Below are 15,541 nucleotides of genomic sequence, written 5' to 3' on the forward strand. Positions count from 1 at the left end.
TGTTAGATAATATCTAACCAATAACTAAAATGACCCATACACATGTTCAGATAAATAACCTTGACCTTCATTCAATGTCACAAAGTCAAATATGTTAAAATCTGTTAGATAATATCTAACCAATAACTAAAATGACCCAGACACATGTTATTGGGTTGTTGCTACTGGAATAAAGGGTTACCAAATTTGTTCAGATGAATAACCTTGACCTTCATTCAAGGTCACAGGGGTCAAATAGGGTGAAATATTTTTGATGAATTCTTGTCAATAATTATGAACAATTAAGGTACTGGACATGTCTTAGTGAAAAAACTCTGGTTTTCATAAAACCTGGCATGTCATTAAATGACCCTAATACTGTTAATAAGACGTAAAATGACACAAGCTAAACCCTTATTTCATTAACAATATTTAATAACAAAATATAATAATATTTGTTTAAATGTCGATGATGGGTACGGTCATATAAAGTACAGATTCTAGCTGGTTGTAACAGACATGTTTGCATGGAAATGTTTGCTGTAATGTGATATAATGATAAACAATATGAGTTGAAGTTTGCTATTACGACTGCATTCCACGAACACCTGGGTACTTCTCAGGTAAAATGTACTTCGTTAGCTTTGATCTGTTATAAGTAGAAAAAGATGTGTACTCCGATATTTGGCATGCTGATCTACGGGAAAGTCTTCTCTCTTCAGATTGATAATCAGTCAAATATCTAATTAAGTCATTTAGATGTTGCTGCTATACATCAAAGCAGTTTGACTACATCGATGATTTGGAAATATAAGGAGCATTAAAGTGTTTTGATATTGTCAAGTGTGGTGTTTTTATGTGTTATGGTGTTCTAACTTGATGAGGTTTCTCTCTCAAACAGCCATAAACAGGCTGATCTTCAGCTGAAAACATGTCAGACATTGTAACTCAGAATTGAAATTTTGAACGAAGCAAATAATGACTGTTACTTGGGAATGATTATGTTACGCAAGCAGAAGCATACGTTGGGTTTCATTACGGAATGTTGATCTCTATCAGATATTGGCTGTATTTCTGACGTTCTGTTTAATGTTCAGTTTTGATGTGATTGGCCGACTTGAGACACCCTGTAATTATCATTCCTGACTGTTCGTGGTGTTCTTGCTCGATCACTAATACGAGGATTCATTTTGAAGGTCGCAGTAAAAATAGTTCAAATTTTCATTTTTCTTTGAGATAGTTAATTTTTCTAATTTTCTTAATGAGATAACATTGAAGGTCAAGACATTGTACGATTATTAAAATGAAGCACTTCCAGATGTTTTTTTTTTTGTCTGGTTATTTCAGGAGTTGTGGCCCTTTTATTTCATTCCAATATTGTTTCCATGGTAACATTTAATGTACTTGTTTCTTGTAAATAGTGGTAAAAACCAAATTTCATGTTAAATATGTAAAAGTATAAACAAGATGTTTGATTATTATATTAAAAGAATATGTTGCAGTAAATTTCCAGAATTCAGAATGCGCAATCTTTGTTTAAGGCATGTAAAAATTTCGATACTTTAAGCCCAGTGACAATTCTTCATTTGTCAGTTAGAAAATCTTATGTCAGAAAAACAGAAACTAATGAATTATATTTAATCAATTGAAAATCAGGGAAAATTCTGCTCCAAAAATGATGAAATGATAATAATGCTTTCAGCATCGTCATTATATTCAGTAATGAGTTTGTGTTAATGGTATTACGGTCGTCTCCATGGCGATCGTACTGGTGTGTATCCTATGTGACAACACTATTAATCACTGACATCACCGCATATTGATTAAATCGACAAATAATGGACATTTTTTTTTTGCTCAAAGACAGCCGGACGTAATGGACACAAAGTTTTAACATTAGTTCTACTGGAGCATGATGACTTATATAATGTAAGGAAAATAAAAGTATCATTTGGGTTATACCCCAACATGTACGCGCACGCTATTTTATTGACTTAAGCTCCATTATGAGGCTGGAAGATGCATTTAATAAACACAGACTACATTTTTCGACATTAAGTTTTCATGATATGTTAGGTTTCCTGAATGCGTGCCGATACTGTTTTACTTCCGAGATTGGGAAGATAGGCTGCTGCTCGTCGTAAATGGAAGTATATTGATGTGTCTGTTCAGGGCCCAGTTCCTCCGATCTACAAAGATAGCTTTGATTGGATCCTTTGATTTAGCAAAGTGGCTATGAGGAAATCTCATTCAACCGTAATACCTGTTAAAAATGGCAATCTGCTAGAGGAATGATTAGAATTTTAGGTATCTTTATGATATCGTCTTTGAAAAATAAAGTTGATGATTTTCTGATTGGAACATGGCCTTGAAGAACTCTACACCTTGTAGCCATGTCTGTATGGCGCTAACATCAACGCTGATGAACACGCCAGATACTAATGATCGTTTTGTTTCTCATTTGCAAACCAATCAAATTAATGTTTTTGTACCTGAACTGGAAATAAACACCCAGGGGTGTGTGATGATTTTGATCAAGGTTATTGTTGCGTCAAGTCATGAACAAAAGAATTGCAGGATGCTTTTCTTGGCATCAACTTCCTGTCGTATCTTTATGAACTTGAGAGCTGTATCGTATCTTAAACCCGCGTAAAGTCACCATGGTGTGAGTTCAGCCCAATAACACGTGACACCTAATACTGATAGATACTATGTTTCCATGTGAGGGATCAATATTTTATGGCAAAAAATATTGATATTTGATAAAACTTGATCTTCAAGGATCAATGGCCGTCGATGATCAATATGTAACATATTAACACGTTTCGAGAGCGAAAATAATTAGAATGGTTACGTAGAACTAGGGAGACAGCACCGTGCTGATCAAAATCTTGACAGGAAATTAAAAAAATCTATGGATATTAATTTGTACAGCACTTGTTGGCTTGGGCTGGATTGGTGTGATGAATCTGGAAGGGTGGTGCTGGGTCAGCCGAAGGTTTGGCTGATGTGAGACTTAACAGTAAACCAGTACATTTAGGATGGTGTCTTAAAGTCTTGTTCTTTAGCTGTGACGGTGATTTTAGATTTAGTTGTTCTTTATTTGTTATGATTTGGAATATGGTTTTTAAGGCTGAAAGTTATTATGGATCTAGTTGATTTTTTTTAGATTCCTAGGAAGATTTGATTATGAAGATGGTTTTGTTGAAATCTATATATACTCATTTTTTATGCTGATTTGTTGCAAGGATTGTATGGACAGATTCTAGAATATGTATGCCGAAATAAAAACTTTTCAAGCAGTAGTCCTGATAATTATGAACAGTTAGCATGCTTATGTGAGGCTGCAAAGTTTGTTCGAATAAATGACCTTGACCTTTATTAAAATTAAAAGAAAAACAAGACTCTGGTATTCTTGAATCTTAAATAGACTAGGAAACAAAGAGGCCATGTTGAAGCAGAAGACTGTAACAGACCCATTTGGCCACTTGTAAGATGATTACATATGGAAACAAGGCAATCTAGGGGGGAAATAAAATAAAAACAAAAAATTTCCAAAACAGCAGATGTTGTACAGATGTACTGCATGGTAACCTGACAAACAAAGTGAATAGGAAGCTAGCACGGCACGTCTATAAAATACTTATAAAACTCCACAGTACATGCAACATGCACGCGCTTACGCGCAGCTGGGGTAGATTAAAACTGAAATGAACTGACTGCCTGCGGTATAGAGAACAAAACAGAAGATTCTAATTGGAATAAAAAAATCTCCAGGTATTAAACTAAATTAATTTCCAAGGGTTACCCAGCTGTATTTAAGTGAACCGTTAATTGCAAGTATTGATTGATAAATCATCATATCAAAGATAGTTCATAGTAATTCAATGTTATACATCCCAGTAGTTTGTTTTCTCTGTTTACCATGGCAACGAGTTATAGAACTTTACCGGAGACATGCATAGAGAGGCCTTTATTATGAATCTGTTAACAAATATGATGACCTTTACTGGAAGTCTACAATTTAGGGGGATTATATATACATAAGTATTACTTAGTAACATGTGGTTCATGACTTTATAGAATCGATCAGTGGAGAGGAGTAACAGAAGGGAGACAACTCCTATTATCCTCAGTGACGTTCCTTTACAGCTACTGGTATCGGCTCTGCTGGTGATGGGGAGTAACTCTGATAGTGTTAAATGTCAGGGAATCTGTCAATATACATTTGTTGACTGAGTTTGAGGTCAGCAAATGTTTTGTTGTACCTTCAATCATGTTTATAAATACAAAAGAATCTCCTTCATTACACGTGTATAAATATAATGTCTGGTAGCAAATGTAATGAATGCAGTCATTTAAAATTTGAAATAAAATATGACAAAGAATGAATCCATAAATTGTTATCAACCAATGATAAACTATTTGGCAGAACACAGAACGATAGATCATTGATAAAAACAAAGCAATTTTCAGTCTGGTTCTGTCTGTTTTCATCACAAACAGACATATATGCCGAGATGTAATGAGCACCGTGATTGGTTTACGCACTTCGGCGGAAGTTGCCGAGTAGTGCCGAATACTAATGACTTGTGATGTCATTGACGTCATGATGATGTAAGCAGTCAACATTTCATCGGCGCAAACATGTGAAATATTGGACTCGTTTTACAATAGAAGAGTATAGGAAATACAAATAAAGGTATACTACCAATAAATTATTATAAATACATATTTAGTGAATACCATTAGATATGATATTGATAAAACTGTTAATCATCTCAATATTATCTGATTGATTACCAAAATTCAAATTTTGAATAAATTACAGAGATTGTGGTCTAAATTTCCTTTTAGTGGTCTGTTTCGACAGACGCTAATACACATGTACTTCCTGCGTCTGTTTCGATGAATTTATCTGTAGAACTGATGTACACTTCCAATATATTATATGTATATTGTATAATTCCCCCTCGTTTGGTACAATTTGTGACATAATCAACTTTATCCATTAATCTATTTTCTGTAGGTGGTCTGTATAGACAGGTTTATTCTAAAATCTATTCAAAATACATCAATATCCTTTTAGTAGTCTTTTAGTTTTAAGACAGATTTGTTTGTATAACTAAATTAAACCTGAATGTCTATAAACACCACTCAAGGGACAAGGGAAAGTGGTCTATAAAGTCAGGTCAAATTTGTGTTTATAATGACCACTTAGGGTCCAAACAAAGTTGTCTAAATAAACAGGTGGTCTTTATACAGAGGTGGTCGCTAAAGCAGGTTTCACTGTATAGTTCCATTTGCTTTGATCTCATTTTTTAACAGAATAGAGTAAGTAAAAAGAAATAGTAAATATCATTTATTGATTGACCCATCAGGGATCTCTTATCTGGGTTATAATACCTTAACTCATTCATCCCTCAAGACACATTTGAACTCTTCCACTTCAAGCCCTGGGTCAGCCCATTACAAAATTTCAGGTGTGAATAGGTTAATCTGTTCCTGTACTTCTACTTGTGGTGAGTCTTTGTGATGCCAATGTTAATTATGTCATATTTTCTATTTTCAGGTAAGTGAATTTCTATTTGAATACAGCTTTATCAGGGAGAGAGTAAGTATCCAAGTACGGGTTAGTGAGAATTTTTTCTTTCAGGTTTTTATGGATGATTGCATGTTTTGCATATGATGAGGATTGGATTCCAACTATAGACAAAAACACCCAGTTGTATAAAAGTTATCAATTTCAGTTTTAATTTCTCATTTATGATTAAAGTCATTTCAAATAAAAACTCCTTAGAAATTCTCAGCAACCTACGGATGAAACAAATTTCAAATGCTTTTATTCTTCCCCAATTATTGGTATTGTATGTTCACGCTTCGAGGTTGATGATAAACATGACTGGTTTTTAAGATGTCCACTTATCTATATGGTCAGGTTAAAGTTTTTCAAGATATCCACTTATCTATATGGTCAGGTTAAAGTAATGAAATATTGTTGATACACTTCTCCGAATCTTAAAACTCCATATAAGTCTCAGACACTGAAACTGTCTGTTTCCATATAGCTTTAGTAATTGACATCTTGGCACGAGTTACGAAAAAAAATTGTAGTTTCCTCGGACATGTGTACAACAATAATCTGTAAGGGCCTGTCTTCATATAAAAATCCTAAATATAGGGATGAGTTGCTTTTAATGTTGTTTTTACATCGTACCGGCCGTGAAATTTCTGACGTCAGATGAAATGAATGTGTTTATTTTGGCCTTGTCCTGTTCGGTTTAGGCCGTCTAGACGGACTGGCCATTCCCCTATACTTGGGACTGAGATAATTGAGTGTTACCGAGACTGTTCAAAGGGAGACAACTTGTTCTAGTCTATGTCAGTTCTGACTGCAAAATATATGAGTTCTGTCAAATCTGAATTAATGGGATGGACCAGTAATAGGAGAACTAGGATTTTATTAGGCATTTATTTGTTCCTTGGGGAAGAGGGAGGGGGAAATAGGATGTTATTAGTTGTTTATTTGTTCCTGGGGGATGGGGGAAGAGGGAGGGGGAAAAATGATCTTATTAGTGACTGATTTGTTACTTGGAGATGGGGGATGGGGGAAGAGGGAGGGGGAAATAGGATCTTATTAGTGGCTGATTTGTTCCTTGGGGATGGGGGAAGGGGGGGGGGGGGAATGGGATCTTATTAGTCACTTATTTTTTCCTTGGGGATGGGGGAAAGGGGGGAATAGGATCATATTAGTCGTTTATTTGTTACTTGGGGGATGGGGGAAGGGGAAGGGAAAATAATCTTATTAGCCGTTATTTGTTACAAGGGGGGGGGGATGGGGGAAGGGGTGAGGGAAAAAGCATCTTATTAGTTGTTTTTTGTTACTTGGGGGGTGGAGGATGGGAGTAGGTGGGGGGGTTGGGGGATATAGGATATTATCAGTCATTTATTGGTTCCTTGGGGATGGGATTGGGAAATTATGATCTTATTAGTCGTTAATATGTTCTTGGGGGGGGGGGGGTGGGGGGTGGGGGATGGGGGATGGGAAGGGGAAAATAGGATCTAATTAGTTGATTATATGTTCCTTGGGGGTGGGGATGGGGTAAGTAGGATCTTATTAGTCGATTATTTGTTCCTTGGGGGTGGAGATAGGGAAGGGGGAGGAATGTTGTTGCTAATATGTCAATTGATTCTTTATTCTGTTTGTTCTGTCCCTTTCTCCCAGTCTACACTGCACGTGGTGGTATTGTTTAGCTTTGATTGATTCTCCTGTCAATTTTATGATTGGCATCCGTCGTAGACCTTTTTAAGGCCTTAGTAATACCACTGAATAAAAACATTCAACAAGTACTTTCTAATCAGGTCAACATTGATTTAAACGGATTAAAATTTGGAGATAAACAAGACTTCAGGCCAAAAATGGTCTGAAATTGATTTGTCAATTCTAGGAACTATAAATAAGATGATGTACTAACAGTGTTACGGCAGACATTTTGATTGTGATTCAATAATAGTGAAGGTAGTTTTATCTTGATTTAATAATCTTATGACAATGCCCATATTTTCTCATCAGACATTTAGGCGAAGGATCAATTAGATTTGCAACACTTGGCAAGATGCCAGCAACCAACATTGATCTCGATCATCTGTGATCTTGAATGCAATATGAGGGAAGAGATTTTTGTTGATACTGGAAGAAATGGGTTTTTTAAAAGTTAATTTGTAAAATGTGAAATTCACTTAGAATCGTGATTCAGATATAGCTCTTGGAAATTTGTCTTATGGCTTGGATTCACATGTGACAAGATGATGGTTTGCTGTTTCTGAAAAGAATTACTTTGTTTTTGAATTTTCTGATATCTGCAGAAAATATCTAAAAATTTAAACCAATTACTATTTTTCCATTAGATGAATTCATTTGATTCTATCAATCTTCCAAATTGAGGAAGAAAGATGTTTAAATTCTGATTATGAATCTAATCTGTTTCTTTCCATGTGTAGATTTGATGTAAAGAAACAGTGCAATTTCTATAAGTTCTTATCAAAAAAACTAACATAGCCATCAAAGATGTACATATTTTATTTTTCTTTAAATGCTATCAAGCTATATAGCACTAATAAATAAACACAATGCTACAATATGTTTTATCAAAAATATCCAAGCATCTTGTACAACACCTAGCTTAATTGTCAAATAGCACCAATAATGCAAGGGCAAAACTATAAACAATGCAATGTGCATCAGGCTTTGATTTCTTGTTGATGACGTCAATTTCTCCTCTGGAGACACACTCGTTGATTGCGATTTTCGATCTGTAAAGAAAGAGAATGATGCTATAGAGCATGAACTGTTTGATCTCCATGTTTTTATTACAATTTGGGATTTTTCTGTGAATTGTGAACCAAAGGATATGTGATAACTTCTTCCTATGTCAGTGTTAAACTTTACGGCTTCATCGACCAAAGTTGTAAAAGAAAACCTCGTTAACAGTCTAATTAATTTGACATTGTTGATGATGTGCGAGACATGATTATATCCATTATATTGTTAAAACAGGAAATTAATTGTTGCCATCTGGGAGAAGTTGTCTTTCTGTTCTGAACATGCTTTTAATTTGAAGAGTATTCCAAAAAATATTAGTAATAGATTATTGTTTCTTTTAAATCAATTAATGTAATTAACTGAGTTGTTGTGATAATCAAATTAAAAATAATTAAAAAAAGAAAGTAGAACTTGAACTTTTTATGTAGTGCAACAAGCTAAGAAAAATAATAGTTAAAATATTTGTCCTTGGTTCAATTGACAATACTGGTTGTTGTTTTAAATGTTGTTTTTTTATGCTGATTGGAAAACAAAATTGCTGACAGGTGACCATTTTACCAGAGAAGTTTATTATTTCACTGCGGTGCTCAGAGTGTTAAAAGCTAAATTTTCTTTTTGCATCATTATTTATGTCGGTGATAACAACAACTGTTGGATGCACAGCCTTCAGTTCTGATCATTGAATATTTCGGTTTTACTTGACTCGTACAAATAAAGTTCACATATTTCAACAAATGAGACACTTTCATGTGTCCAGGAGATTCAAATGTGTGCCTGTCTCTCTACCGAACTGATGTAGTGGAAATATTCATGGCGTTGGAACCATTACCTCTCCATTTAGAAGAGTGGGTTTGCTGCTTAGAGTCTGTCTGATCTGAGCACCCCAGTAATTTCCGAACCTATCAATATTCATTTATCGTTGTTCTTGTCAGCTAAAATGCTTTTGGTGTTTGTTTTACATCGCTGCATCATCAAACAGCTCCATTTCTCATTTAGAAATCAAGAAAAAAATTGATGCAAATTTGATCAGAGGTTGCAGGCACTTAATTAAAAGAATCAAGTGGGGAAAAAATGATATTTTATGTTATTGCTATTCAATGCTAGTGCCCAAGGAAAGGAAGTCCTCTCTGAGACAAAAACAACACATGATTTATCTGACATGAAAAATTAAGCAATAGAACACTGGTCTCCAAAACTGTCTCCACATGGTGTTGGTTCTATTTGGTATGGCGTGCTTCTCGGTACAGCCAACAAATCCATCACCTGACTTAGTGTATGTACCCTTTGGACCGAGATAGATGAGTCTCGGCGCCGATTTTATTTACCAACAATGTTCAGAGTTGAATTGGGGAAAGTTTGAAAGAAATTGAAATCCAGATTTAATTAAAATTTTATTGCGTTTAAGAAAAACGTTATTGGTGTCTGTTTGAATTAGAATTCATTTCATGGATATTTTTTTTTCATTCGGAATTGAGTTTTACAATCGGTTTAAATTTCATTATGCGCAGCAGATTTGTACAAAGTTCTTGGGTAGATCAATATGGCAATAATGCTGCGAAGATTTTAGCAATTTTGAAATTTCGGTGTGAAATGTTTAATCCAATTCAGATGTACTCATTGTATGTATACTGATTCAACCTGTGTAATAGATATTTGTCACACACTTCCAACAAACATGGTAATCAAATTTTTTCCTGCTTTGCATTCCAGAATTTTCTTCGATCATTTGTTCCTGAATAAATTGGATAAAAGGTTATGTCATGTGACTTGCTTGATAATGACGCTAAAGCCTGCAAGTCATCCAGTTACTGTAAATTCAGTTTCTCCTGTTTTTTTGCTTCGTTTATGCAATAATGTGCAAACATAGCTACATTTATAGATAATAACCTCTGTAGCCCTCCAGTTGCTGATTATGCAATCTGCAGGTTAATAAATCCTAATAGCAACCTCTTTAAAAGGCAATGATTGTAATACCTTATAGGGCAGATGCACTACACTTTGGTTATAAAAAGACAGTAAATGACAACGGCAGCTAGCGTATCATTGTTTACGTTTTATGTGTACAAACAATAAACAAAATGCCTGAAGGTATATGTATGAAGTCGTCATAAAACATGAGTGAAGTTTTCTCACGTCTCGGCTACAACCCAAATGTAGAATCACTGGTCTGTATCAATGTTATATATACACGTACTCCCCATTGCCTTATAATACAGTTGATACTAGTCTCACTTCCCATTGTTATATACCTTAATGACCGCTTTTGTTTCTCTCGGATAATTTACTGGTCAACTTCCACTGAAATGAAACTTTCAAGTGGTGGACATGGACGTACCAGAAATTCTGATGTGGCCCTCAGGTAGGTGTTAGTCAGTCGTGACTGTGGTCAGTCTTGACTGCTGCCTTGCACCGGCATAATGACCCTATAGTTATGGTGAATTTATCAGTGTGATTCGTTACTTTGTTGTAGTATAGTTTATGTATGATAGTATACAAATAATACAGTAATTACCCTATGTTATTTCTATGTAGGGATACATATCTCTGAAATCCGTAACAGTTATAGGTTTAAATTACTTTTATGTATAGTATCAAAATTATGTTTTGAGGTGTATTGATATATAATGTGTGTGCTGTAATTATGATTCGTTACCGTAGCTATCATGAAATAAGCCCAGAGAAACTCGCATCAAATAACAAACACAAGAAAAAATGTCTTTATTATTTTGTAAGCTATATGGGCGGGATCATTATCAAGTATATGGACTCTTTGCCCGATAATTATGGTCATGTGATACAAAATGTTTTTGGAGACATCTGTTTCATTAGTACTTAGCCGGTACATGTTGGTCCATGTGATTTAGTCAGTCTCACAAACATATATGGTGGTATATATACTTGTGTACACCTGAGGGTAATAGTGATTGGAATCTGATCACAGAAAGTTTCAATTAGGGAATTTCCTGTCAGACTTTGTCTGACTTCACAGATGTCACTGCTGTGAGCTGGAACGAAGTTGACTGAAAACCTTCATCGACAAGATAACTTAACTATGATTTTGTAGTTACATTGTCAATTGAAATCTATAAAATTCTTTGAATGACTTTAATTTGTAACGGCCATTTTTATAGCAAAAGGTCATGCTTATTAATGGAAAATAAAATTTATGGCCCATGCTAATTTCACATGTCACGGTTTTGTATTTAACACAATTCTATGGGCTATTTAATCACACTGGTTGAACTTAAGGTCATATAACTTGTCATGGTCTGCTGCATATCGCTGTAAACATTGGTTATGACAGGCAAAACATATTTTTCACTAGGGCATTGAGGCATGGTTTAGTGCATCGTAACACTAGAACTCTGACATAATATTCTTACACTAATGGACCAATTAGCGCGGGGTCATATTGATAAGGGTCATATGTGATCCAATGTTAAATAAATAAAATCGTAGAGCATTGGGGACTATACATGTAAGACTAAAATACATCTGTTGAGTACATGTGTTAAAACTCATTAGCTTTGAACGGCATCTTTTATTTAATATCAGGTTAATATAATTTATATTTTAAACACATCAACAATTTAGTTTGTCTAGCGATCATTAGAAAATAAAACAGAAAGTTGATGATGGGGGATAAAATAATTTTGACATACATCTTAAGAAAAACAAATGAGAGATACAGTTTAAAGCTAACCAGTCATGGATGTATATGAAGTATTGAAGTAGCTATCAGTTTCCTTCCAGTGGTTTTTGTACGGCTTCCATGTTTTGTATAAAATATGTATTTACATATCAGATTACAGTGGGGTGAATCCTCCGTGATATTTGACACATAATGTCTGGGCAGACGCAGGTCGAGTGCAGGAGAACTTTAGTGTGAGCACGACCGTAATGGACAAATAATTCGTGGTAACAACAACATCTGAACTATGTAATTTATATCCATGAACGTGTGTTTGTTGTTTGAGTGAAGAAAGTGTCGGCATCTTTCGTGACATCTTTTTAGACACACTTGATGCACAATGTAATGGAATGACGCAATACAATACGGATAAGGAGTATATTCGCTACATTAGAGATATGTACTGTTGATATCTTAGTTATAAAGACATGGATACTGTACCGTAGACAGACATGGATACTGTATGGTAGACAGACATGGATACTGTATCGTAGACAGACATGGATACTGTATCGTAGACAGACATGGATACTGTATCGAAGACAGACATGGATACTGTACCGTAGATATCTCGGTAATATTGGTAAAATATTAAACATCTCTTTTCAGACAAAACTCCCATAGATTGATTATTCAGAAACATTAAAACCAGTGGTTAAAATTTTTTTTTGTGACTTGACTTTCTAGACATCTAAAACCTGGCATTAAACTCCTGGTTTAAATTAATTTGACATTTAGACCCCTTGTTCCTGTGACACTGTGGCACTAAGACCTAGCTGTTCAGGACAATTCTGTTACCATTCTTCCCTTAGTCTAAATTATGAAAGCTATTTCAAACATTAACTCGTTACCTAGCTCGATGACATATTCCTTATACTGCATCAGAAAGTGAGATGACAAGTAAACAAATAAAAAAAACCCAATGGCATCAAGCTCTTACTGAACCAATTGTACTATCAGTATTTCAGATTAGAACACTGCAAGTCTATTGACACGGCTTTACGTTTTGTCCATTTAGCAATTAGGTATAATTCAAACTCGGCAAAGATAATGTGATGAGCGCTGACTCGCTTCAAGCATTTAATGGCTGAGCTCTCGCACCTCGTTGATGTGTTTTCGCTGCAGATTCCTCGGAATCCTGGTTTTACGGAGGTTCTCTGGAAATGTGGAATTCTACACAGGCTTCACCTGTAATAAGGATCTTGTGTGGGATCATAAAACGGAATATGTTTCACACATCTGTAATGGATAGATCTTAATTAAACATTTCAGCATTTCACAGGATAGTGTTGGAATTTTGTAGTTAATGCTGTAGGCTTATAAAGTTTTGGTTTTGGTGCATTTTGTTTAACGGCCTATTAAGGGATATGATGTTCATTTAAGGATGTGCATGATTCACAGGTGTAGAAGGTCAAGGAACTATGGGTAGCCCCAAGCAAGTTTCGAACTTGTGACCGAGATGTTAAGGCCAAATTGTAATGTGTCGAACACCTTGACCGCTCAGCCACTGCAACCCCCAGCACTGAAAGTACCCATTTATAAAATGAGAAATATGTATCTCTTAATTGAAATATTTGGTTTGATTAGTTTAACATCCTTATTATAAACAGCTAAGATCATTAAAGGATGTCCCAGGTTTAGATGGTGAAGGAAAGCCACAGTCAGGACCTTGCAACTGCCCCACTTGGGATCTGGACTCAAACTTTATCAATCCCGAGGTGACGGACTTGTGGTATGTCAGGACATCTCAACCACTCAGCTATCATAAAAATAGAAATATAAGATTAATAAAATAGCCCACTATAACATGATGTTAATATCTGATAGTGTGTTACTCAATTAACATCACAAATATTTGACCAGATACTTTTTGTGAACATACATTAAGTGGACATTGCTTTGCTTGACCTTTAAGTGGTTTCGGGACCAATATTTCGACTTTGGCGAGCAGAACAATACATATGACATAGACTAATTAGGTGTAGACTGTCCGAGACATTATGGGAATTAACCAGTCCGTTACGTCAATAACGACTTTACAATAGGACAATCATATGGCATTGTGCTCTGGTCATCATGAAAAGTAGAATGGGATATTCTGGGATTAGCTAGGAATGACCAAGGTCACTTAGGTTGATCTCCTGGTTTATCGCAGACAAAATCATGGCTAAGTGGATCTTTCCAGTTTCCATTTTGTTCGGACAAACTCAGGTTGTACAGTTGAACCTGTCTATAAAGACCACCCGAGGGACAAAGAAAAAATAGTCTTTATAGCCAGGTGACCTTTATACACAGGGCAAACTATCCTGAAACTGACCATTATTACGCTGAGGAAGGTTTCATTGATGTTTGTTTGATAAGTAAAACTTACAAAGGAATCCTGCAGTGTGTCTTTTACAGTTCGCTGCAGTATGGTAGCACTATGAATGAGTAAACAACTCCCTTTTCCATCTAATGAAATCATATTTCCTTGATAATTAAACCTTGCTGATGTAATATAGTCATATAAAGTAAAGTGAAACCTGCCTTAGCAATCACCTCTGTATAAAGACACCTGCTTAATAAGACCACTTTATTAGGGCCCTAAATGGCCATTTATAACCTGTGTATTAAGATCACTTGGCTATGGAGACCATTAATCCCTCGTCCCTTTGGTGGTCCATATAGACAGGTTTGCAATATATTGTAAAAAAAATAAAATTGGAAAATAATCATGTTTGTTTGTCTCATTACAAAATTCATAGATCATTTCCCCCATTAAAGGTTTTAATGACTGACCATGTAAGTCAAAGTCCTTGGTATGGTTGAAAGGGATAGCCATGGTTGATGTAGCGTTAGCCGCCACCAGTAGCAGACGACAGGGCTAAAGTGAGCAATTAACACGTAATATTGGGTTATTGGGCCTTAATAGATTACCTCGGAAATATGGACAAAACTACAGGAGTTGATGGCTCTTATTTCCTAATAAAGCCAATAAACGGATGAGGGCCACCTTGGGAGCAATCCGAGGGAATGATACTCCTGTAATGTTTCTGATCACGAAAATGGTATGTATTCTGTCAGTGGGGCGATATAGTACCTTTTAGACCTACTGTATCCATACACTTAAACTGATTTCCCACACTGTTTTCTAAGACTGAGAAAATAGACTTGCTCAGTATTCCACGACTAGGAAAATGGACTGGTTGCTTTTTTGACACTATGGAAATAGATTTGCTGGTTTCCAAAAAAATATTCCAAGACTGGGAAAATAGCCTTGCTGTTTTCCAAGACTGGGAAAATGGATTTGCTGTTTCCCAAAATGGTGAAAATGGATTTGCTGTTTTCCAAGACTGGGAAAATGGATTTGCTTTTTTCCAAGACTTGAAAAATCTAATCTTGCTGTTTTCCAAAACGGTGGAAAATGGACTTACTGTTTTGGAAGACATGCTGTATCCAAGACTTATCAACGACTTAGTGCTAGAGATAAATCCCTGGATCAGACGTAGCTATAACTATTTGTATAGAGCTGTATCACCAGATAGCCTTGATTTATAGCCATTTTGGGG

The 15,541-nt window shown here is 35.4% G+C and overlaps 1 protein-coding gene across 2 annotated transcripts in view; it reads left to right on the forward strand.

Moving 5' to 3' along the window:
* The window catches only part of LOC138324751 (3',5'-cyclic-AMP phosphodiesterase 4C-like), a 267,694-nt gene that overhangs the window by 53,637 nt on the left and 198,516 nt on the right, over nucleotides 1–15,541 (forward strand). The window contains exon 1 of one of the 2 annotated variants that reach the window (XM_069269872.1): nucleotides 10,509–10,661. The exons of the other annotated variant lie outside the window; for it this stretch is intronic. Within the exon in view, the coding sequence (XP_069125973.1) occupies nucleotides 10,606–10,661 (56 nt within the window). The 5' untranslated portion in view covers nucleotides 10,509–10,605. Of the gene's footprint in view, nucleotides 1–10,508; nucleotides 10,662–15,541 lie in introns of those variants that run through there. 2 annotated transcript variants of the gene reach the window in all.

The sequence above is a fragment of the Argopecten irradians genome, chromosome 6 (assembly GCF_041381155.1).
Source record: "Argopecten irradians isolate NY chromosome 6, Ai_NY, whole genome shotgun sequence".
NCBI lineage: Eukaryota > Metazoa > Mollusca > Bivalvia > Pectinida > Pectinidae > Argopecten > Argopecten irradians.